Source organism: Citrus clementina, unplaced genomic scaffold (genome assembly GCF_000493195.1).
Source record: "Citrus clementina cultivar Clemenules unplaced genomic scaffold, Citrus_clementina_v1.0 scaffold_4, whole genome shotgun sequence".
NCBI classification, from domain to species: Eukaryota; Viridiplantae; Streptophyta; class Magnoliopsida; order Sapindales; family Rutaceae; genus Citrus; species Citrus x clementina.
The window spans coordinates 16,165,906-16,188,465 of NW_006262274.1; the positions used below are offsets into that span (position 1 = coordinate 16,165,906).

The window sequence follows — 22,560 nt, forward strand, 5'->3', positions numbered from 1 at the left end:
TAACGCTATGTGATTCTAGGTCTTGTTCTTTTTCTGAATGGAATGGTACATCAGCTAATTGATTGGGTGGTGCACAGCATCACTGACAATCAATTTCCCCTTACCAAATTTTAGAATTGCAATCTGATTTTTAAATGCTTATTAGATTGATAACAGGCCAAGTATAGACTACCTGATGGTTGATGTCTGAGTCATATCTGTTATATTCTCATTTGATTTCTTTTGGACGGGGGAGCCAAATGTCATCTGGCGGTTCTGACCTAGTTTCGTCTCCTCCGTTTCTGCTCGTGGTCCAACTTAAGTGCTTGAGTTTTATTTATAAAATTAGCTAAGGGTGCTTTATTCTATTGTAGACGTCAGTATTTAATTGGGTACATCATTTGTGCTGGCATATGGATAATGGATTCTACATGGAGTACTTTGATAATTGGCTATTTGGCTCTTAACTTCACCGGAGATGGCTGAGACAAACTGACGACGTAATGGGCTCACTTTGCTTTCACTAGCACCAGACATCGTTTTGACTAGAAATCTTTCAACTGTTATCTACTATAATTGTGCAATTACTGGCCTTGATGCACAGTTGCAAAGACTCGTTGAAAGCTGATACAGCGTCAATTTAAGTATGGCGGTATGCCATGTCCATGCATTTGTAGATTGTAATTTGTACATTTGACAACTCATCTCCAATTCTCCGTCTGTATAATCAAAGTTCTGATGCATGTGCCCAAGTTGTCCATTGAAGTCCATGGCCTTCAATAAGAAAATTTGCGTGGAGTTGACCAAAATGCAGTAGTAATTAGTGAGAGGGAGATCAAGATCAAGCTGCGTAACATGATAAACTCCAACGGAAAAATAGTAGCATAATTTGTTAAGAGAAAATTGATCAGATTAGTCTTTTGGAAAACTCAAGCATGAGCCTCTTCCGAATTGGAATAATTTTTCTTTTTTACTTTTGTGGAATTAGAATCAAAATTGAAATTAATTGAAAAGGGTGTATATGTACATTTATGACGGAATTGCCGCTGCCTAATAAGCCAAATAATCCAAAATCCACTAAGCTCATAAGCCCTGCCCAATGGCCATTCCTCAAAGGCAGGGGCACCTACCAAATCCTAAAACCCCACCTGTAAATTGAATTTAAAAATGAAAATGCATCGTTAATTTTTACGCCATAAATTAATTATTTAGGCAAAGGGAATAAAGCGAAAACAATTGAGAAATGCAATCCGCCTCTGTTTCTGCTGCCTTGCCCGGTTCCTCCTGTCACTACTGTTACCGTGTACCGAATCGTTTCCTCCATTTCCGAAACCTACATCTCAAGAAAACTCTCAATTCTCTTTCGCTTTCCAGGAACCAAATTCACGCCAAAAACTTCTGTTCTTTAACTCTCCCTACAGCAAACAGTTTCAGCAAAGAGCAAGAAGAAAACCTAAGAAAAGATAACAAATTACACCCAGACCAAAACCATACGTTCCTTGATCAATTCTACTCTTCCGCTGACACTAACAAGCTCCGTAACCAAGACCCAGAATCTCAAAACCAAGAACAAGACGAAGAGCCGCGATATAATAAAGACAAATATTGGACTGTGCTTTGCACAAACATGTGGTGGTCGCAGTTGAAAGCAGCTTTGGGACAGAGAATCAACGTAGAGGGCATTGTTTCATCGACGGTGGTATTCGCTAAAGATCGTCACTTGGCGCTACCACATGTAACGGTGCCCGACATAAGGTACATTGATTGGGCAGAACTTCAAAGGAGGGGTTTTAAAGGTGTGGTGTTTGATAAGGATAACACTTTAACTGCTCCTTACTCTTTGACACTTTGGGGTCCCCTTAGTTCTTCAATTGAGCAGTGTAAATCGGTGTTCGGTCACGATATTGCTGTGTTTAGTAACTCTGCTGGTAATTTAGGCAATTGCCTATTTACTGCTTGCTTGTTAATTTGGTTGTTGCTTTTGTTCTTTTCACAATGTCTGTGTATTTGGTTTTAATGTATTAGGTCTTTATGAGTATGACAATGATGCTTCGAAAGCGAGGAAACTTGAGGGAAAAATTGGGATCAAAGTTATAAGGCACCGTAAGTACTTTACTTGAGCAATATTCATCTTTCATCTTCTGTCTGTAGCTTTGAAGTCATTGTTAGAAATTAATCTGTGCTAAATGTGCTCAGTGTGATGGCCAACTAATTATCATGGCCAGTCCAGTTCTAATTTAATCTGTGACTAATGTGGAGATCAATATGTTATATTTTAGGGGTGAAGAAACCAGCTGGAACTGCTGAAGAGATTGAGAAACACTTTGGTTGTCAATCATCGCAGCTTATCATGGTAGATATGTGTAGAATTGTTATATTTCCTGGCCCTGTTGTAATCTTCTTACTGTATAATTAGCATAAATATAACTGCGGCAGGTGGGCGATCGACCTTTCACAGATATTGTTTACGGGAATCGAAATGGGTTTTTGACTATATTGACTGAACCGTTAAGTCTTGCTGAGGAGCCATTCATTGTTAGGCAGGTTGGTTTTACATTCATGAAATTTCCTCTTTGATGCTCTGCAAAGCATTGTTAAAGTAGCAACGAATCTAGAGTGGTTATAATGTTTTGATATTTGGTTGGTTTTACCTACATGGAAGCTTGATGTGATTAGTGTAAACTTGTTATTAAAAGGTTATTCATGAATTGTGTGAACTGCAGGGTCCTGAGCCCCATCCAACCAAAAGATCTTCTATTCAGTTCAGTGAATATTATCAGTTGGCAATTTAATTGATTTATGCTAATTAGTTTCGAGTTTAGTGTTCCTCATTTATTTGCTTCATTGAAAGTACTTTTTGCCATGATGAAAAGTAAATTGTATCTTGGCTTTTTAAGATTTTTTAGTAATTTGTTCATTTGACTTTTAAAAGACTTCAACTTTAACATATCAAATACATTATTGTTCAAGAATACAAAGCCAAGAACTCCCTCACCCTGGCCAAAATTTGTCTGGTATCTGTTATTGTAATTGTCTCATATAGTTTGAATCAACTGATGTTTGTTTTCCCTGTTTTAGCCAGCCTCCCAAAACTTGGCCATTAGCTTCAGCATTGTTTGTGTTGCCAATGCCACCCATTATTCGTTGCTTCCTTATCATTGTTGGCAGTGAGGTGTTGTTTTATTTTGCTTCTTATCATTTGATTGCTAATGATGTTTCAGGTTAGGAAACTAGAAGTAACCATTGTGAACTGTTGGTTTAGAAGAGGGTTGAAGCCAATTAGTCACAATCTATTGCCGGATGCCATGCAATGTGTGAAAGATCCCCCATCTCTGTAAGAAACTTTGTAGATAGTTGCAAAAGCAATGATTCATGTTTCCGGATTTTTTTGTTTTCACCATTCATTTATGTGATCCTCATGATATTGATATTTCTTTTTTGGCTAGTGAATCCAATTTTATTGCTTGCAATCGGAGCTGAAAATGTTGAGAAGGATTGTTATCGTAGCTATGAATCTATAGAAGAATTTCACGCCCCCAAATCCTGGCTTTGAATCTTATGGAAACTAGAGATGGTAACCATGAACCAATGGCCAGCCACTCGTATACCAATGATCACTCATGTGCCATTACTTAGTAGAATGACAACTTTGCATGTTCTCTCATCACATGATGGGATTAAAAGCTATATTTTAAAAATGAAGTTGAATTTGTTATAAATTTCCGATAACTACATTGAATAAATGAAAATTTTAAAATTAAACTGTTGACGTAATTAAAATTTAAAACGATTGAAAACATAGTTTAAACATGTTAACACACAAAATGAGAGGAATATTAAAACTGCCTGAGAAACTTCCCCAATGCACTTATGGTGTATACTTAATCATTGATTAACTGGTCTATGCTTAATAATTGATTGAAGTAGCTAATATTCTCTCCGCGTTAGAATGTGTAGAGACAAGAGTTTATACAACATAATTATGTAAGGAAAAATCACAGCCGTATTGCTGGTTGTTTACAACTTGGGAGAAATCTTGATGGGCATTCCTTGGGAAGGAAATGGGAGAGGATCCATGGTGATTGACTCGTTGGGATTAATTAAAGACCAATCATAGCGAGTTACAACATAATGAACAAAGATGATGATGTTTAGCTTGGCCAGTTGGTAGCCTGCGCACAATCTTGGCCCTCCTCCGAATGGAAGATAGACATATGGAGGCACTGATTCCTCGAACCTTCTGGGATCGAAACTCAGAGGATCTTCAAAATACTCCGGATTCGAATGTGTTCCAAATGCTGTCCATAAAACCTTCCAGCCTTTAGGAATGGTGAATCCCTCATACTCAATGTCAGAAACTGCTTTTCTGAAGGAGCCGAAGATGGGAGGGAAGAGCCGCATGCTTTCGCGAGCAACTTGCCAGGTGTATTTTATCTTCTTCATGTCTTCCAGTGTTAGAATTTCGCCAGCTCTTTTATTATTCATTATGTTAACATGTTCTGCATGCCGTGATTGAGCAAGATTAAAATTGTTGAAATGAAAGTTTACTAAAAGCTAAGCTCAAAGGGAATTTAACTATATGTATGTACCTTGTAGGAGGAGAGAATAGCAATCTGGATGCTGCGCTAACATCTTAAACGTCATGGCAATGGCAAAAGATGTGGTATCATGCGCTGCAAAGACGAGCAAGACAACGTTATCAGTAACCTCTGCCTCTGTAATGTCTCCTCGAATCATCCCAGCAACCAGTTGCGACAATAACATCCCTTCTTGTTCATTTCCAAATTCCATCTCATTTCTCTTTTCTCTCACAACTTTTACCAACATCTTTTCTATCTCTTGCCTTGCTTTCTTTGCTCGCGAGAATCTTGATCCTGGAAACTTAATTGCCGGAGCAAAAACACCTTCTAAAACTCTCTCAAAGGTGTTCAACATCCCAGGCTCAACTCTGATGCCTAGTAGACACTCGAACACTATGGTGAATGTCAAAATCTTCGTCGAACGATAAAGGCTAAGGCTGTCTTGGCCATGCCAGTGTGTATCAAGGTGAAGCTGAACTGAGTTGCAAATTTTGGGAACTAAAGCATCCAGCCCTGCATTGTGAAGGCAACTGGCTAGTATCCCTCTGATGCAACGATGCTGTTCGCCTTGCTTTTGCATGATGCTTTCATTGCCCATTAGCTGAACCGATGAAGATGGCCATGAGCTTATCACCAACTTGAATTCATTCGACAAGAAAAACCGATTGGCTTCCGCACCATTGACAACAACAGTGGGTGAGCCTAACAGCCTTGTTTTGAAAATCTTGCCATATTTTGTCACCCGAGGTTGAACAAAGTCATCAAACAAACGATTGTTACGCTGAGCTTTGAAGAACTCTATAGTTTCCCCTATAAAAGGAAGCCCCATATCTCCTGGTGGGAGCTGCTTCCGGGTTTTGTGACAACTGGCCTTGTGTGTCAAGAATATGATAAAGGCCGCCACTGCAGCCAAGAGGGGGTGAAGAAGATAGCTAATTTGAATAGCCATTGATAGCACTGATTACTGATTAGTGCGTGAAAATGATCAGGTGATTTATATGCATCAATAGAGCCGAATAAGTCAAAGCGTTTTGTTTTGTATTTTTTAAACAAAAGTCAAGCAATAAACATGCGTACATATCCATCGCACTAATTATGTATTACACAACTTTGTTGACTTTCTAGAGTATTAGAACAGTGGTGATGGTTCATTAAGAAGAGCATTGCATGTGCAGAGCTGCCCAAGAAGAAACGAACATGTAATCATCATAATATATCTGAAACCGAAAGATCCGTCCCTTTGTTTTATTGTTCTTGATTTATTAATTGTTTCATTGTTCTGGATTTGTTAAAATTCAGAAAGTATCCCTGAAAATCTGCCGGGTCTAATTATGTATAGAGAATTTTAATATCCCTTTATTAGCAAGTCAAATCCCAGAAGATGGAATCACTTTCACCACCATTGACAGCCGAATACAAGGATTTTTCAATTCTAAGGTCTTGCTACGTTGCATCAGCTACACCGTGCATCCGCCACTATATATATATATTTTTAAATTTTCCCGAACAAATTTTTCATTAATGGTAACAATATAATTTTGAACGACACACAAGTTGTAGACACCAATGGGAAAATTGTTACGAATAAAGGAAAGCGCAGGGAGATTCATAATGCATGCATTATGCAATACACTTTAGTCACTTCCTCAATTATAAAAAGGAAGATGAGAAATAATCGGCCTTGCGACTCTTAGCACCAATGTGAAGCAAGAAACTGGTGTGCTGCACTGGCTGAATCTTGTTAATTAACATGGCAAAATGTTAATACTAAGTTTTAATTGATCTAGAATTACCGCGTGCATAATAGAATAATAAGACAGGCCTTAATTTTATAGCCATTACAGCTTCCATCCGGAGATGCATTCAACATGTCCCACAACTTACTCAAACTTGCAAGATGGACAATCTTTGTATCAAAGTATCACCGACTGTAATTGAATCTCGCCCATATTTTATAAGTCATCGACTTAAGTTCTTATTGGGATTGAGGTGTTGTGGAAAAAAAACTGTAATTATATTATTAAAAATTAATAATATGTAATAAATATAAATTTTAATAAAATTATTAAAGATATAATAGATTTTCTATTATATAAGTGAAAAATCATATTAATATAGCTTCCAAGTTACAGCAGCTAGTGTTAACAAAACACTTTAGTGTTGTAGCTTAAAAGTTATAACTGCCCAACCTCAATTTCAAACGCACCCTTCATGTCATCGAACATGTGCCAATTTCAGTACATATGATTCAATGTTCATCACCGTCTAATGGATTATGATCCTGTTTGGAATTGATGTGTTGTACCTTTTAAAATACAGATGTTGTGGAAAAAAAAAACTGTAACTATAAAATAAAAGTTAATAATATGTAGTAAGTACAAATTTTAAATAATAATTTTGACAAAATTATTAAAGATAAAATAAATTTTCATTATACAACTGAAAAATCATATAAACATAACTTTTAAATTATAACAACTAATATTTACCAAACGTTTTAGTGTTGTACCTTTTAAATTACAACTGTTCAACCTCAATCTCTAACGAACCTATATATAAGAGTGATTACTCGACAAGCAAAGGAGAAATTATTTTTTTTCTTTTTTTTGAACTAATCACTCGAGTTTGAATTTGAAACCAAATTCAAAACTTTGTATATTTGTCACGAAGAACAAATGGAAACAATTACTATGCAAAAGACTAATGGCATCAGACACTTGATATGCACTGTGTTCTATAAATCCAACTGTCTGGATTTATAATTTTACGCGTGAATCAGTTTATTGATATGATAGTACTCAGCTCAGAGTAGACCCATTGCATGGGAGCTAATAAAATTTCTGACCAAATTTAACATACTAAACAGCGATTGATATAATACATCCAATTGAATACCATCGTTTGGTGCGGAAACAGACGAGTCAAAGTAACCGTTGAGGCATCGTGGTAGAGAAAAAGAACCCACATGCCTTCGTAATAAAGCAGCATCTTCCTTCTGCTCCATGAGAGGGATTTGTCATTGATTCATCTTCATCATTCCGACGTGTGGTTGAATTTAAAGTACGGACATCCGCATTCAAACATGACTCGTGCAATAGACAAGTCAAAAACTATATTAAAAATTGTCGACCCATCAAAACTTTTCCCATCTATTAGCAGGTAATTTTTTTTTTTCAAAGGTTAATTTAATGGTACTAAAAGATACTTGAAATAACCAAAAGATTCCTCAAGAAATGTCAAAACATCTGTAAGTTTTGGATCTCGTAAAAAGATTTTACAAACAAACATTTCAATCCAAAATCGACTCCCCCAAGCAAGAATTAGACCACCTTTCCTGAAAAATTAAGCTAGTATTTGCTCCCAGAACAGCGACAAACAATGACCATTTACAAAGTAAGTTATAATGAGGCTTTGCCGGTTAGTTGACCTTACTGTATTACATAGAGTTGGTGGTAAAATGAGTCATGAGATCGTGTTCGCATTAAGCCAATTTCGTATCGTGTTAAATTTAAACTGACTGAAATACGACTTATTTAATAATCGCATCAGAATATTGAGACTCTAATTCAATATAAAAAATAAATAGGTTATCCAATAACCTACACACACATTTACACTATTTTAAGTTCCAATTGTATATATGTAAGTAATATTATATATTGCTATAATAAATATACATGTCTACCAATATTTTGTACATCTTTACTATTGAAGTTCTCAATCTATAAAATATTTTATAAATGAAATATATTGTCCAAAAAAAAAGGAAGAAGAGGAACATAATCCACAATATTTGATTTTTGATGACAAGAATCTACAAATTAATTTAGAAAATAAAATATAATCGTGTCGTTAGTCAGATAAATGAGTTAAAAACTTTTAACTGCACAAAAAAAGATCATGTTAACTCATAGGTGACCATATAATAAATCGTGTCACATTTGACGACTCATATCCATTTTTTCGTGTTGTTTTCATGTTGGGTAATCGGACCGTGTCAATTTTACCAGCTCTAATATTACATTTTTATGATTTACTTACATAAGTAACTCAAAAACTATGACAACTCACAATGAACGTAAAGTGTCCTAGTAGAGCTGTATTTTACATAGAGAAATAATTTTGAATCAAGAAAAAAATGAAAATAAAAATCAATATCGAGAAACAGTTACAGGCTATAGTTCTGAATGAAAATCGAATCTATAATATCTGTGCTATAAGTATTGGTCAAAGGTAGGCTTGGCATGAAACAAGAATTGAGCTAGCAAACCCTAAAAATATCACAACCTTTGCTGTCATCTTTACTACTCTTCTGAAATTTTTCTGCAACTTCACCTAATTTTCTGTCACTGCAAATAAATTTGAGACAACAACCCACTTCCAGTTTCAGAATTGTGGTCCCTTGCACTTTACTTATTTGCTTGTGATTTATATTTTCATTTGTTCATCATCCCCATCCATCCATCCATGATCCACCACACATTGTTTATCTGTCCATTTGAGAGCTAACCATGTACAAACTTACTGTAATTTCCCATTTTCTGGACCCAACACAACTATAATTCTGTGATCATATACTAAAGTAAATTAACTTCTAGCCAAAAATGAAATCAAATATGTAACTCAAAATTTTCGAACAGATATATTTCCAGGGTGATTGCTGGGACCAGCTAGACCTAGTCCCCACTGTAAACCTGTAGTTGAATAATTCTGTGGCTCGATAGCATCTTTAATATGCAGCATTACGTATTAGAAACTCTCACTGGAGCAGCTAGAGTAAGACTCAAAGCTTACAATATTATAAAGCAAATACAAGAGTTTCTAATATTCCATTAAAACAAAAACTAAGGCCTAAAATCCATAAAAATACGTGTTGTCAGTTTCATCACCATTTTCTTCATGAGTCCATTCAATTCTAATAGAGCAGAAGTGCTTCCATTATTTCGCAGGATTGGGTGAAAATTTGTTCGCGATGAAAAATTAATTCATCTTGTTCCATAAATCTAGCTATAGTTAGAAGATAATTACTAAGCTAACAGTTTTTTTCAGACTCATTAACTAATGCGACCTAAATTCTGATTACATGCACAAAATTAGCTTATTAGCATGTTATTTCTACCTAGAAATTTCAAAGACTAAAATTGCAACAAATCATATAAATTGAGCCACCTTCCACAGTCAATTGTCTACATAAGTTCACATTAATGTGAGAATTAAAAGCACCATTTTTCTTTTCTTGAGTAGAAATATCAGAAAGAGCTTCAGGGTGATAAATATAAGACTTTCTCATATGAATTGATCAGCTAAAAAAAATTTGTCCACAAACATTAATCAAATTCCTAAATAAGTTGGGTTCCATTTTTATTAGTGCCTAGGTGCTTTGAAGTCTTTTCTTATAGCTTCCAATTATCCCATGAAAGTTCTTGTCAGAATCATCTGCTCTAAAGCCTTTCGTAATAGTTTAATTTGCTCAAGTAATAATGTCCCATTAAATTATTCTTTTCACCTTTTTTTTAAAAAAAAAAATTCAAAAGAGGCTATTTCCATGCATTCATTAGATTCATCTCCTAAGATGTAGGGACATTGGTTCATACCTCAATTGTTAATTTCAATCATGAAATTCCTCATTATTGTTATGTTTTCATTCACCTAATCTTAATGATAAAGACACTTTTTCTACCATAATATCATTAAAATATTCATAATCCGTTTGTTTCCTCTTCTCCTTGTCCAAGCAAGAATTCAAAGAAAGGACAAGACAATTAGCCCATGGTTACCCCCAAATCCCTACATAATCTACACAAATTGCCAATTAAGGATGGTTAAATTTCACAATTACTTATATAAAATGAGCTAACAATTGGTAGTAAAATGTGCATGAGAATAGCGAAGAAAAAGAGCAAGGGTAATAGCCATGTTCATATGACATATTTGATATGATTTTATGTGCTCCTTCAGCTAGAGGCTGCTTCAACAAGCATTATTGCAATGAAGCAAAGTTATTAATGATGCATATAAATGCTCCTGCAACACATCAACTAACCACATACTCCTCCACCTGCAAATATTTACTTCACCCTGCCTGCTCTTTATATTCACAGCACTCCTCTCAAACATACACAGTATCCAATCTTCACAATCATTCCCCTCTTGTAAGTTTCAAAAAGACAAGAGATGAAGAGAGAAAGAGGCATGCTGGCTTCTTTGTTCATGTGGGCTACGGTTGCTGGGTTTCTCTTCCAGAACCTAGTAATTCCTGTAATGTCCATTCGCTTTGAAGATCAGAAGCACTACTACTCTCCGCCAGACCCACATTCAGGAAGTCCCCCAACAGGTCTCTCACACATATGTCTCTTCTGTTTCCTTATTTTTAAAATACTGTTATTATCAAAACTAAATTACGGCAGATTGCAGTTTTCACTCTTTGCCAGAAAATATTATTGTGTAAAAACCACTAGATATTTTCAATGAGGCACATTTTAAACACTCATCCTATCATAAATGTCTAGCATTAAGCCGAGTGAACCATTTAAAACACAATTTTAAATTTCTTTTTCATCTCACAATCTGTGGCCTAATTCTTGTAATAATTGCAGGTTCACACAAGAGTCCACCCCATGGAAAGACACCACCCTCTCATGGAACCCCAACGCCACCATCACACGGAACCTACAACCCAACTCCATCACCACCTTCAAACTGTGGAAATCCACCAAATGAACCTAGCACCCCATCAACCCCATCAATTCCATCAAACCCTCCTTCCGATGGTGGTGGTTACAACTCTCCTCCAACTTACGGAGGCGGTAGCCCTCCTTCCGACGGTGGTGGTTACAACTCTCCTCCAACTTACGGAGGTGGTAGCCCTCCTTCCGACGGTGGTGGTTACAACTCTCCTCCAACTTACGGAGGCGGTAGCCCTCCTGATATTGTCACCCCAAGCCCTCCTGATACCATCACCCCAAGCCCACCATCCATCACTCCAGGCACCCCTACCATTCCCACACCTCCATTTGACCCAAATTCTCCTGTCCCTGGTACCTGCACGTAAGTATTTATATGTACTGTTGTGTAATGACTAAAAAACCACAATGGTTGCACACAGTTTTTATCACAACTTGCACATGTTAATAGTTTCATGCATTTATATGTTTATTCGCAGTTACTGGAGTTCTCACCCGGGATTGATATGGGGTCTGCTGGGCTGGTGGGGTACATTGGGCGGCATAGGTGTGCCTAGTGTTCCTGGTTTTGGGTCAAGTACGAGCCTCCTGCAAGCTCTTTCCAACACTCACACTGATGGATTTGGAGCACTCTACAGAGAAGGAACTGCATCCTGGCTCAACTCCGTGGCCAGCCATAGATTCCCTTTCACAACCAACCAAGTCCGGAACAGTTTTGTAGCAGCACTCCACTCAGACAAGGCAGCAGCAGCTCAAGCTCGGCTCTTCAAGCTTGCCAATGAGGGCCACCTCAAGCCAAGAGTCTGAGAAGACACCTTAATTTAGCTTTATCAACCACTGTCAGTTTCTTTTTATGCATTATATATTTTGCGTATGGTGTGAACTACAGCTACTTAATTAAGATTTTAATGTGTTTTTACTCTAGTATCTTGAGAGATCTGTGATGTTACAGTACTTGTCAAAGATACTATTATGTTCTATTTTAACTGCTTAATTTTATGTTCTTTAAGTTTTGGAAAACATTATTGGTTTAGTTTCCTTACATTCAACAAAACTTAAATTACGAGGACAAAACTATTAGGACTAGTTAAGTATTTTTACAGAAGAAGTAAAGAAAGAGCTTAAAAATTTCACAGGCTTATTTTCCTTTATTTGACCGGTAAGGCAGAAGCTCTGGTTTGATTAAAGATAATAGCAATAATAATGGCTACATAACTTTCTCAACACAAACAATGCAGCCATGCACGTGGGTGATGCTGTCATTAATGACAGCACGCTGCTATTCAAACTACACAAAATGAAAAAAGGCTGCATTTAATGACCATAACGCTGAGTAACAGGCTACTCAATCAGCAACAGTTAGTTCATCACTGAATAATTCTAGCAGAGTTATCAGAAATCCCCCAAGAATTAAAATAAAGGTTTGTTTGATTTTTTTCTCAAAAGACTTAATGTATTTTAATACAAGCTATTATAAGGATATGTGTTTTTATCTCCCTGTTATCATAAGATATTTTTATCCTTCCTTAAAAATTCAATCTCTCACCCTATTCTTTGTTTACTCTACTCTTCCCCCCCCCCCCCCAATTCTTCTTTCTCACAAGTCTTTTACAGATTTATTTTTACATCAAGAAAGAATATTCATAGATTTATTCAGTTTCAAGTAAATCCCCTCCCAAAAAAAGAAAAAAAAAAAGAAAAGAGTATCAAGTAAATCAAATCTACTCAAACTATTATATAAGAAAACAACACAATCGAAGAGTTGAATGACCTGAACATAATATTAGAGAAGAAACAAGCTGCCATGCCAATGGATATAAAGGAAAATAAGATCAATTGTCCATTGATTTATATACAATAGATATACCACTAATTTTTCAGTTGCTGTGCAGTTTCCAGTCCAGATAAGTCTGTTAGCTAATACATTGCCTGCGGCAGATCCTGCAATCTCATACATTTACAAATGTGGAAGTGCATAACAAAAATTTTGAAAACTCGAGAGTTGTAGGTGTTAATCAAGATAGGATTCATAAACCGTTCCGAAGTTGTAGGTGTCGATCAAGAGAGGATTCAGAATCATTTACAAGAAACAACAATGCCTGCCTATATTCAAACTTTTAACCATCATTTTTGAAGGGTAAAGACTACAAATGAATTGAATTAATGCTACAGTGACCGAACTAGAACAAAATAAAAAACAAAAAGTTATCTCTAAATGAGTAAATGTTGTTTTGTCTCCATATTGTAAAAGCAAATATCTGGTGATTTCTTTTAAATGAGACATCAACATTTTTAATAACTGATTATCTAGGCTTAAATTAATAAACAAACTTGGTTACCGGCCTTCTGATTTTGCAAAGGAGTGCAATTTTCCAAGCCATCTTTTCTTATCACCTAAGAACCCATGCATCCTTTCCACAAAGTGAGATTTAAACCTAACTCATTTCCTAACAAACAGTGAAGTGCAGAAATCCCAAGCACTCAACAACATAATCAAATAACAAGAACAACAACAAAGATGCTGTGTGTGGGCATGTAAATGAAAGACTGCATTCGACTCAACCAAAGGCTGTCTTTACATGATAGAAAATTTAAACTCTCAACAAACATCAATTTTAAAGTCCATCTGGACCATCCCTAAAATGCACCAGAGAATGGCTGACAAGGCATAAAAGATGATTTCTTGCTTTTTCCTCCAAAAATATTTTCAATATCCAAAAACTTCTTCCTAAATGAAATGTAGAGGCAGTGTTATCTTAAAATTTAAGCTTAAAGAACCAATAGAATCTAGACTCTGAACTACAAGTTCAGTAGAAGCATGGCAATAAAAGATATAAACCAAAATGGAAAAGTAAATAATAGAAAGGCGATCTTCATAGCAGAACAATCATGCAAAGAACTCTGATCAGCAATAAAAACTACTTGTAAACCCCCCCCCCAAAAAAAAGAGCAAAAATCCAAGATTTGTAAAGAATTTTATTTTCTTTTTACAGATGGCTAAATTTAACCAGCATCTGGGGCTTCTCTTACATTTCTCGACATAGATATACAGCTTCAGGCCTATTTAACCACATACGGGGACTTAACATTTGGTTTCTCTACAAATTCAACTGATCTATTTAGCTTCGGAGGGCAGATCCAAACTACCAATAGGTAGAAACCTACATCATTCAAGTATCAAAGTGTTCCCAGTCAATATTGGTTATAGGCCTTACAACTGATTGGCTTTATGGAGTTCAGATTAGAAGATATTTTGACAGATATACAGCCACATCACCCTAGCAAAGCTGTAGAGGAAATGGAGTCCTGATCAGCTCATATGAGTTTCAAACCATTTAAAGATCTGCTCAGACGGCAGGCTAGTCATTTCGTGGTATGCAAATGCAAGATTTAGTTCCTCCTGCACGTGATGGACCAAATTCTTATTCAGAAAAATGGCATTGCTTTCTCGAAGAGCTTCTTTCCAACGTGTTCTACGACCATCACTCCTCATATATCCATTCTCATCAATAAAGCCCTTCTCTTGAAATAGCTCGAATAATTTAGTAGAATTAGCCTGTTCAAGACCTGGAATCCTATCAATAAAGAAATTTCGTGACAATGGAAACTCCATGCATTCGATCTCTGCAACATCAATGCCTTTATTTCTGAGAACTTCCAAAAATTCACCTATTTTCCGCTGCCTATATGAATCTTTTGGCATATGCACAAAAAGAGTAGGCGGATAGTCCTCTGGGATATCCATTTGATCAAACAACCCTTCAGCAATCATAAGAGCAATACTACTAAACCTCAAACCCTTAGCAAGAGCAGAAACAAAATACCCTCCGGAAGAGGCCCCCAAAGCCACAAGCGGAAGCTTTTCAAGCTTGTGTCTCTCAACCCACCACCTTATAATTTCTCTAACAACCAATCTTTCTTCCCCTAAAGTCCAACACCTTCCTGCACTAGAAATGGTAATAACAGCAAACCCTCGGGAAAGGGCGTGAAGGACGAGCAATCTTTCCTCAGGCAAACCAATGCAGTTAGGACAGTTAGGAGATCTATCCCAAAAGTGAACAGCTCTGCCATTGCATCCGTGAGCAAGAAAGAGAACTGCCTTTGGCGAATCGGGTATCTGCCATATCACATCTGTCCCGTTCCTCAACTCTACAGTCGGGTTTAACTGAACAGAGGAATCAAAGCTATTCCATTTTTGCTTCACAAGTCCATACGATGAATTGGGTTTTTCACTGTTTTCGCCCATTAATAATATCGATACTACAAGGATCAGTCCCAAACAGGCAATAAGAACTGGTAGCCGTGGCCCCTGCCATGCCTTTGACCTGCTTCCACGCTTGATCATTACTACTGTAAACAAAGAATCAATTCAAATTCAAAATGAACCAAAGTTTCAACAAAAATTACACTGCATGCTGAAAATTTAAAGGTGAAAAAATGTAACTCAATTATGAATCTTCGAAATTCTTAGTGTTCACAATTTTGCAACCTATAAAAAATTCCAATCATTTCACAGTTCCATTTCTTTTCTGTGTAATTCTCCTATGCGTTTCTCCCTAACCAAACAAAACGACAAACCCGCAGAATGCAAATCAATGCAAAACGTACCTCCAACAATCGGTTTTAAGAAAACGCCAATTTGGAACATGAAAATCCTCGATCCAGTTCAGTTTAAGTTATATACTCCTATCGAGCTTCGTTTTCATTTTTCGGTGGCAGAAGCAGAATGAGCTTGTGTGATTGAACGCGCCTTCCCGCGAATGGGCACTTAATAGAGCTAACTGATGCACCAGGACCAAGCGACGTCGTTTTCCCCCCCGCTTACCGAGCTATTCGAATTAACTTCATTCATCATGGTCCATAGCACTAATTTTTAGGGATCTCCCTGAAGTTTATCCTATTAATATTTAGATAAAAAGTATAAGCGTATTATTAGATTCCTCCCCTACCGTTTGTATTCTATTTGATACCTTATCAATATACAAGAGTAATTTCGTAAAAAAGTTATCTAAAATGTTGAAAGAATCAAAAGCAACCTCATTGACTGCTGTGCACTTCATTGTCCACCGGTTCCAAGGATGCATTGGACAAATCTTCTCTTTCATCTTCAAAACCCAAGCTAATTAACAATCCATTCATCCCATAAAGTCTCAAACACACCCAAATTCTTCTCTTTATGCTTCTAACCTCGCCAAATAAAGCTCAAATTCGAAGAATCCCTAGTTTGAAAGAAGAGCGATGAACAACGAAGTGATGGCGGCGGGAAAATGTTGTCATGAGTGACCATTGTTGGCGACAAACGAGGAACGAATGAGTTATTAAATCTCATAGAAGGTGAAAACTCCAAATAACTCAATGCATGTTAAAGTTATAGCCTTTTGGTTGATTTGATGTTGTGTTTAAAAATGGATTTAATGTTGCGTTTGAGTTGTTGAAGAAGTTGTTGCATGTTTTTAGTGTGATTCGCACTAGTGACAAGCTAAACAAACCATTGTGTATTAGAAATTAGTTATTTTCACGTGGTTTCTATGTTAAACAAAAGTGAGTTTTAGCTTTGTAATCACAAATATAATTATAAATTTTTATAATAAAATTGAAATAAAAAATTGAGATTTTTTTAATGGAATTAATTTTTGGGATCGTATTTGTGATTACAAGTTAAGATTTAAGTGGGTTTATTCGCAAATACGATTTAAATGTGTTATATATATATATAAGATTAAAAAAAATTCCCCACAGCCATAAGTCCTTTGGGTTTGGCATTTTAGTGTGCTTTCTGTTAATCTCACATATTTATAAATAATAAGATTCATCTTCAACATATTGACTAATTGGCAGGAATAAGAAGTCAGAATATGCTTAAAAAATGAAAAATAAGATAGATTTTACCGAACAAAGAAGTACAAGAGAAAATGGCAATGATTGAAGTTAGAGATGGACAAGAATTTCTCAAGGCAAAGGAAATGGCTACGAAATATTGTGTAACTGGTAGCACTCCTAAGAACTAAAGAAGCTCTTCGGTTGGTTTTGAAATCATATTATTTTTTGCACTTGGTTATTTTTGTGTTTGTAACTTCAACGATAAATCATTAAATTTTTTTTTTCTTCTCTAATGTTCTGTTGTTTTGTAAATCTCAATGGAATTATAAGAAAAAAAAATGTAAAGAATGGAGTGTTTTGTGATAGAAATATTGTTTTTATATTTGAACGACTTGAAGCAAATATGATTTGCTTAATTGAAGTCCAGAAATTATTAAATTCTTCACCAATATTTTTTTAAAGTTAATGAGTATGTAATGTCAAGTATTTGGTTATTATGGTTTTTTATTTTATTTTATCCATGTACTGAGAGCAAAACATAGTTTATTTTATTAACAAACAGCACCCTAGTGGTTGCTACGAGGGTGTTTCCGGTTTAGGGGTATTTTGGTCATTTTATTGATTTACTAATAGTCATTAGATGGAAATACAAACGGCGGGGGAAATATTTATAATTACAGTCATATTTTATATTTAGGTGTTAATACATCAAATCTCAAAGGAGGTCCCTAAAAATTACCCTGGTCCGATAATTCAGTTTCACCGCGAGGTTGATAAATGCTAAATGCTAAATTGATTAAATGTCTAAATCAAAAAGATTAATTTTACATTACCACCCTTCTAAATTAACTATTTTCAAATCATCCCTCCTCAAAAAAATTTCATCAGCCCACTTCAATTTTTACCTTACCTTTTGAATGAAAATGAGACTTAGAGAGTAATTCAAGATTTTTAAAAATAAGGAGCTGATTTTAAGATAATCATCAGAAATTTACCCAAATCAAAATTACATAGTCATACGTTTGACATTAATGTGTTTACAATTTAGGATGGTGTAAAATTCTTGCAAGTTTGTCGGTTATGACCAATTAAACTACATCTCCCACACTTTCGAATGCCCCGTTCTCCATCAGGCCGCTGCAAGGCAGTTTGCTTCTTTCGATTTTTGGCCGGCGGCTGTGTACAAATGTGAATGTTCGAAAATCTCCTTATCTCAAAATACTCGTCCTCTGCCGTCTTTGTTGCTCGTAGTCGCCATTTACAGTTTGTATCCGCGCATACAACTTCAAATCGATCTTTAGTTGACTTTGACACTTTGAAAGCAAAATTCTTCTTCGCTGCTCCAAGCTTCAACTTTTTTATCAAATCCTTTTTACTCGTGAATGTTTTCCCACACACAATATCTTCATAAGAATGGAAAGGATTGATGGCCGCAGATCTGGTGTTGGAGCGCCGGATTGGCAACTTATCACCACAATCATCTTGGGACAAGTCAAGGAGTTGAATATCATCTTGTTGCTCACTAACCTCAATATTGGCAGCTAGTATTCCATCACCACAGCCTAAAGGTGCTTCAGTTCCGAAATTGGCAGCAACTGGATCACCATTGAATGCATTTAGATTTTGTTCCTCAACTTCAGTAGCTTGCATTCCTGGCACAACTACAGATATTTGATTGCTTTCACTTCGAGAGGCAGCTGGAGTCTGATGATCTAAGGCCGCATGGTATCCTTCTGTTTCTTGACACCGTGATCCCTTGTGTTCAATAGTGATGCATATTGGACTTCTCAACTCTGTGGGATGTGCAGCATTTTCTTGTATAAAGAATCTCACATCATCGTCATCGACTATCTCTACAGGCATGGTGGGTATATTTGCTTTATATAAGGACTTCATTGTAATAACATATTCATTTGTATCTACCTTGACAATGCCATACAACCTATCCACGAGCTCCTTGTAAGTAATATCATCTGAAACTATGATACCTTTCGTTTGACCACCACTGTAAAGATAATAACCACTCGGAGAACAAAACCATTTGCCATCATACATAACCAACACTCTCACTTGAGACATTTTCCTGAGAAATAAGACATGGATGACACTGAGTAAAGAAAACTATACCACAAAAGATTACAAAACATAACAGTAAACAAAATTAATTTTTAAAAATATGGTTTGCCTAATTAAATAGATTAAATAGAGATATCCAAATAAGCAAATCAACTAGGAATTTGTCATTAGAAACACATGTTGACTTTCACTCTATCTGTTCAATAGAAAGTTGATTATCTTTGCCAATTGCTAATGCTGTTTTTTCACCAACATATATCCAAAATATCTGTATGATGAGCTGATGACGTTTCCTCAACAATATCACGAAAATTTGAAAAGAAAGTTATTCACATGCAACAAGAAAAAAAGAGAAAACACTTGAGCGGCAGGTCCTTTCAACAAATCTAAAGGTTGTCTCACCTCTGTAGCTAAAAGAAATGACCAAGGATGGTAGCTTGTGATAGCACTTGAATTTGAAATGTTCAGGCTGAATTACTCTCGTTTTCACTCATTTCAGTTGTTTGCAACAGTTTGGTTTAATTTAGCGTATGAGGAAGATCATTTTTGGAGACATTGATGTCCCAGAAGGAAGTTAGTTTTCACCGTCAAGGCAAAACTTTCTTATTTCTTCCATTTCTTTCTTTCAACTTGTAACAAGATAGCTACACAAAATAAGTACAATGACAGTGACTCAATCACTCACATTGCATTAGGAAAATTTAACATAAAGGCAGAGGTTTCCAATGCAAATAAATGCACAAAAGGGATGCCAAATGGCAAATCCACGACTCAGTTAGCTTGAAAACTTTGATCCATGTTTTTTCTCAACCATCAAAACATAAATGTAGCAAATTTTTCCCCTCTCAAACTTGAAATACTAAATCCTACTTAAAGTATATAACCTCATAGCCTTTTCCACCTCATAAACACCAATGCAAATGCTTTTACTAAACAAATATTTGACTGTAATTAGCAGTATAACACCAATTCAATAAATAAATAAAAAATTTACTTAACACGCATAAAGATTTGTTTGTACATTCTGGCATTCAGCGGGAAAAATCACATCTTTCACTATTTTGGGGTCTAAAAATGAAATCTAATTCAATTCAAATTATTCATAACCCGCAAAAATAAAAATTGAAAAATGGAAAAATTACCTGGGACGATCGGTTTTAAGCGCAGAATGTAAAATTCCTCGATGCGGTTCCACTAGACTTTCGTTATTCACATTTGGTTGTTTCGCTTAGGGTTTCAGTTGCTGAACCGAACCGAGTCGAGTCGACGATTCGAGCCCTTTGGAACAAGTGGACCGGCAATTTCTCGACTGGACCTTGGTTTTGGGCCGTAGTTTTTCAATCGTTAGCTTAACTTGTTGAAAATTGGGTCGGGTTTTGAAACGACTAATGTTGATTGTTTAAAAGGGCATGCGTGCTCATCAAAAAAAAAAAAAGGGCATGCGTGGGTCCCACATAAATGACAACATACATTTATGACACTTGAAAATATTATTTATGCATCGAATTTATTTCATGAAACCTATGATATTATTATTGTAACACGCTAGTCTTACATGTTTATGATTTCTCTACTATTAAAAAATATATTCAGGGTCAATTCGATAATATTTTATCTTTTAAAATAATTGTTATTAGCTATATTATAGAAATAATCAGTTATGAAAAGAATCAGTTAAACGTTTCATAAAATTTATTTTTTAAAATAAATTTTATTTTTAAAAGTGTTATAAGTTTTCAAAACATTCCTATTTATTTGGTAAATTTTACTACCTAACTACTGTAAAAATGTAAATAAATGAATTAGATAATGTTGAATAAATTTTATTTAAACATTTATAAACAAGTATATAAAATATTTTTTTATTGTATACATATAATAATTTATATTTAAATAAATATTTTATATTATTAATTTTATTTTTATTTCATCTCAATATAATTGATAAGAATAAAATTTTATTTAAAGTTAATAACTTTGTTTTTTAAGTTATTAAGAATAATTTTGGATTTTATAATATATATATATATATAGAGGGAATTATATTAAGTATAAAAGTGATTCTCAAAATTAGATTTTAAAAAGTTGTTTCTTTCTTATTTTTCAAGATATGTTGTAGGATGTGTGATTTTGCCACCAAAAGTGATTTCTAAAAAAAATTTACCAAACAATAAAATTAATTTTTAATTTTTCAAAATCACTTTTGTTCCTTCCAAAAACAATCTAGAATAGGCTCTCAGAAAAATAGATTTAAGCTACTCTTATATTTATATTTTCTCTAAAAGCTTGGCGGGTGGTTTTCAAATATCTTTTGTTAGTTGCCCATCCCAAATTCAAAATGTGGAACTATACCAATAAAAATTAATTTGAACTTGCCCACTCGTCTTATCTTTTTGAAAAAATTCATAGAAAAAAAATCATAATTACATAATGCTAATGCCCGAATTTATTAATTTCATCAAAAATGTTGTATTTTCTTCCGCTCATTTCTTTTTGATCATTCACAAAAATAAGAGGCATACAAAGCATAAATTAAAAGGAAAGGCAGCGAGTGACTGTTTGCAAGAAAGAGAAGCGTACACGTTTTCCAAAATATATGAAAATGCATGTTTTTTAAGTATCATTTTTTTTTTTTTGGGAAAAACTTTTAAGTAACAAATTGAAAGAAAAGTAATAAATATTCTGAGAAATTAAATTAAATTCGATACTTCAAGTATAATATTAAAATGGCCACTCCACCTTGCTTAATGGTGGTATGCTATTTTCACATTAGTTTGAGTTTTCATTTGAAAATAGAGATTTAAATTTTCTCTCTCAATTAAAATAATCAAATCGCCGCATTCATATCTCTTATGAAATGAGAATAGAATTAATATCTCTCAAATATTAGTGAGAATAAAAATTTAAATTGTAATTTATAAAACTAACGGAGAATAGTAAAGAATTATTTAATCATAAATATCAATAATTATTTGATTGTAATATCAAAAATTAAATGTATAAGTAAATGGCCACCATTTGGAAATCGAAGTGACTTTTTCTTCGAATTTGGAAAACATTTTAATGGTCACGAGCCAAATAGTAAAATTAGACAACGTTTTCATGTGAGCTAAAAGCTTACAACTGTGCATTATATGTCTAGAGATCTGACAAGAGATATAGGAAACAATGCGAAAGCTTCCAAGTGATTGCTGCCTTTTTAATTTTAATTTTAATTTTTGCTTTTGTTTAGTTCTTTTTTCTTTTTCTAAATAAAGTCTCCAAAAGTCAAGACTTCTCCACCTACGAAACTCTTAAAAAAATAGAGAAAATCTCTCCTACAAATAGTTAAAACAAAGTAGGAGAAACCTATTATAAAAGAAAATAAAACCTCCACAAAAAAACTCTAATAAAGTAGGGATAAAACTCTTATAGAAAAGGGG

The 22,560-nt window shown here is 34.9% G+C and overlaps 5 protein-coding genes across 9 annotated transcripts; 2 read left to right on the forward strand and 3 right to left on the reverse strand.

Annotated features, from left to right (window-relative positions):
* Positions 1–1,170: 1,170 nt before the first annotated feature.
* On the forward strand, positions 1,171–3,684 carry LOC18045506. 2 transcript variants are annotated; one of them, XM_006437131.2, is made up of 6 exons: positions 1,171–1,907; positions 2,005–2,082; positions 2,259–2,332; positions 2,416–2,523; positions 3,201–3,313; positions 3,426–3,684. In XM_006437131.2, the coding sequence occupies exons 1-6, from the start codon at positions 1,223–1,225 to the stop codon at positions 3,457–3,459; spliced, it is 1,092 nt and encodes a 363-aa protein (XP_006437194.2). In that variant the 5' UTR covers positions 1,171–1,222; the 3' UTR covers positions 3,460–3,684. The 2 variants fall into 2 exon arrangements, with proteins under 2 accessions (XP_006437194.2, XP_024042333.1); XM_024186565.1 differs by having other exon boundaries at positions 1,171–1,775; positions 3,426–3,683.
* Positions 3,685–3,731: 47 nt separating this feature from the next.
* LOC18045507 (taxadiene 5-alpha hydroxylase) lies at positions 3,732–5,788 on the reverse strand. Its single transcript, XM_006437132.2, has 2 exons — positions 4,569–5,788; positions 3,732–4,478 (listed from the first exon to the last, which is right to left on the reverse strand). Exons 1-2 carry the CDS (start codon positions 5,506–5,508, stop codon positions 3,997–3,999), a joined length of 1,422 nt encoding a protein of 473 aa, XP_006437195.2. The 5' UTR covers positions 5,509–5,788; the 3' UTR covers positions 3,732–3,996.
* A 4,861-nt stretch (positions 5,789–10,649) lies between these two features.
* Positions 10,650–12,246, forward strand: LOC18045508 (protodermal factor 1). 3 transcript variants are annotated; one of them, XM_024186502.1, is made up of 4 exons: positions 10,650–10,893; positions 11,156–11,332; positions 11,387–11,606; positions 11,722–12,222. In XM_024186502.1, exons 1-4 carry the CDS (start codon positions 10,734–10,736, stop codon positions 12,047–12,049), a joined length of 885 nt encoding a protein of 294 aa, XP_024042270.1. In that variant the 5' UTR covers positions 10,650–10,733; the 3' UTR covers positions 12,050–12,222. The 3 variants fall into 3 exon arrangements, with proteins under 3 accessions (XP_024042270.1, XP_006437197.1, XP_006437196.1); XM_006437133.2 differs by having other exon boundaries at positions 10,653–10,893; positions 11,156–11,416; positions 11,471–11,606; XM_006437134.2 differs by having other exon boundaries at positions 10,652–10,893; positions 11,156–11,606; positions 11,722–12,246.
* Positions 12,247–14,240: 1,994 nt separating this feature from the next.
* Positions 14,241–16,054, reverse strand: LOC18045509. 2 transcript variants are annotated; one of them, XM_024186037.1, is made up of 2 exons: positions 15,851–16,054; positions 14,241–15,589 (listed from the first exon to the last, which is right to left on the reverse strand). In XM_024186037.1, exons 1-2 carry the CDS (start codon positions 15,888–15,890, stop codon positions 14,553–14,555), a joined length of 1,077 nt encoding a protein of 358 aa, XP_024041805.1. In that variant the 5' UTR covers positions 15,891–16,054; the 3' UTR covers positions 14,241–14,552. The 2 variants fall into 2 exon arrangements, with proteins under 2 accessions (XP_024041805.1, XP_006437198.1); XM_006437135.2 differs by having other exon boundaries at positions 14,241–15,592.
* A 2,041-nt stretch (positions 16,055–18,095) lies between these two features.
* LOC18045450 lies at positions 18,096–20,442 on the reverse strand. Its single transcript, XM_024186401.1, has 2 exons — positions 20,281–20,442; positions 18,096–19,145 (listed from the first exon to the last, which is right to left on the reverse strand). The coding sequence occupies exon 2, from the start codon at positions 19,139–19,141 to the stop codon at positions 18,107–18,109; it is 1,035 nt and encodes a 344-aa protein (XP_024042169.1). The 5' UTR covers positions 19,142–19,145; positions 20,281–20,442; the 3' UTR covers positions 18,096–18,106.
* Positions 20,443–22,560: the final 2,118 nt, after the last annotated feature.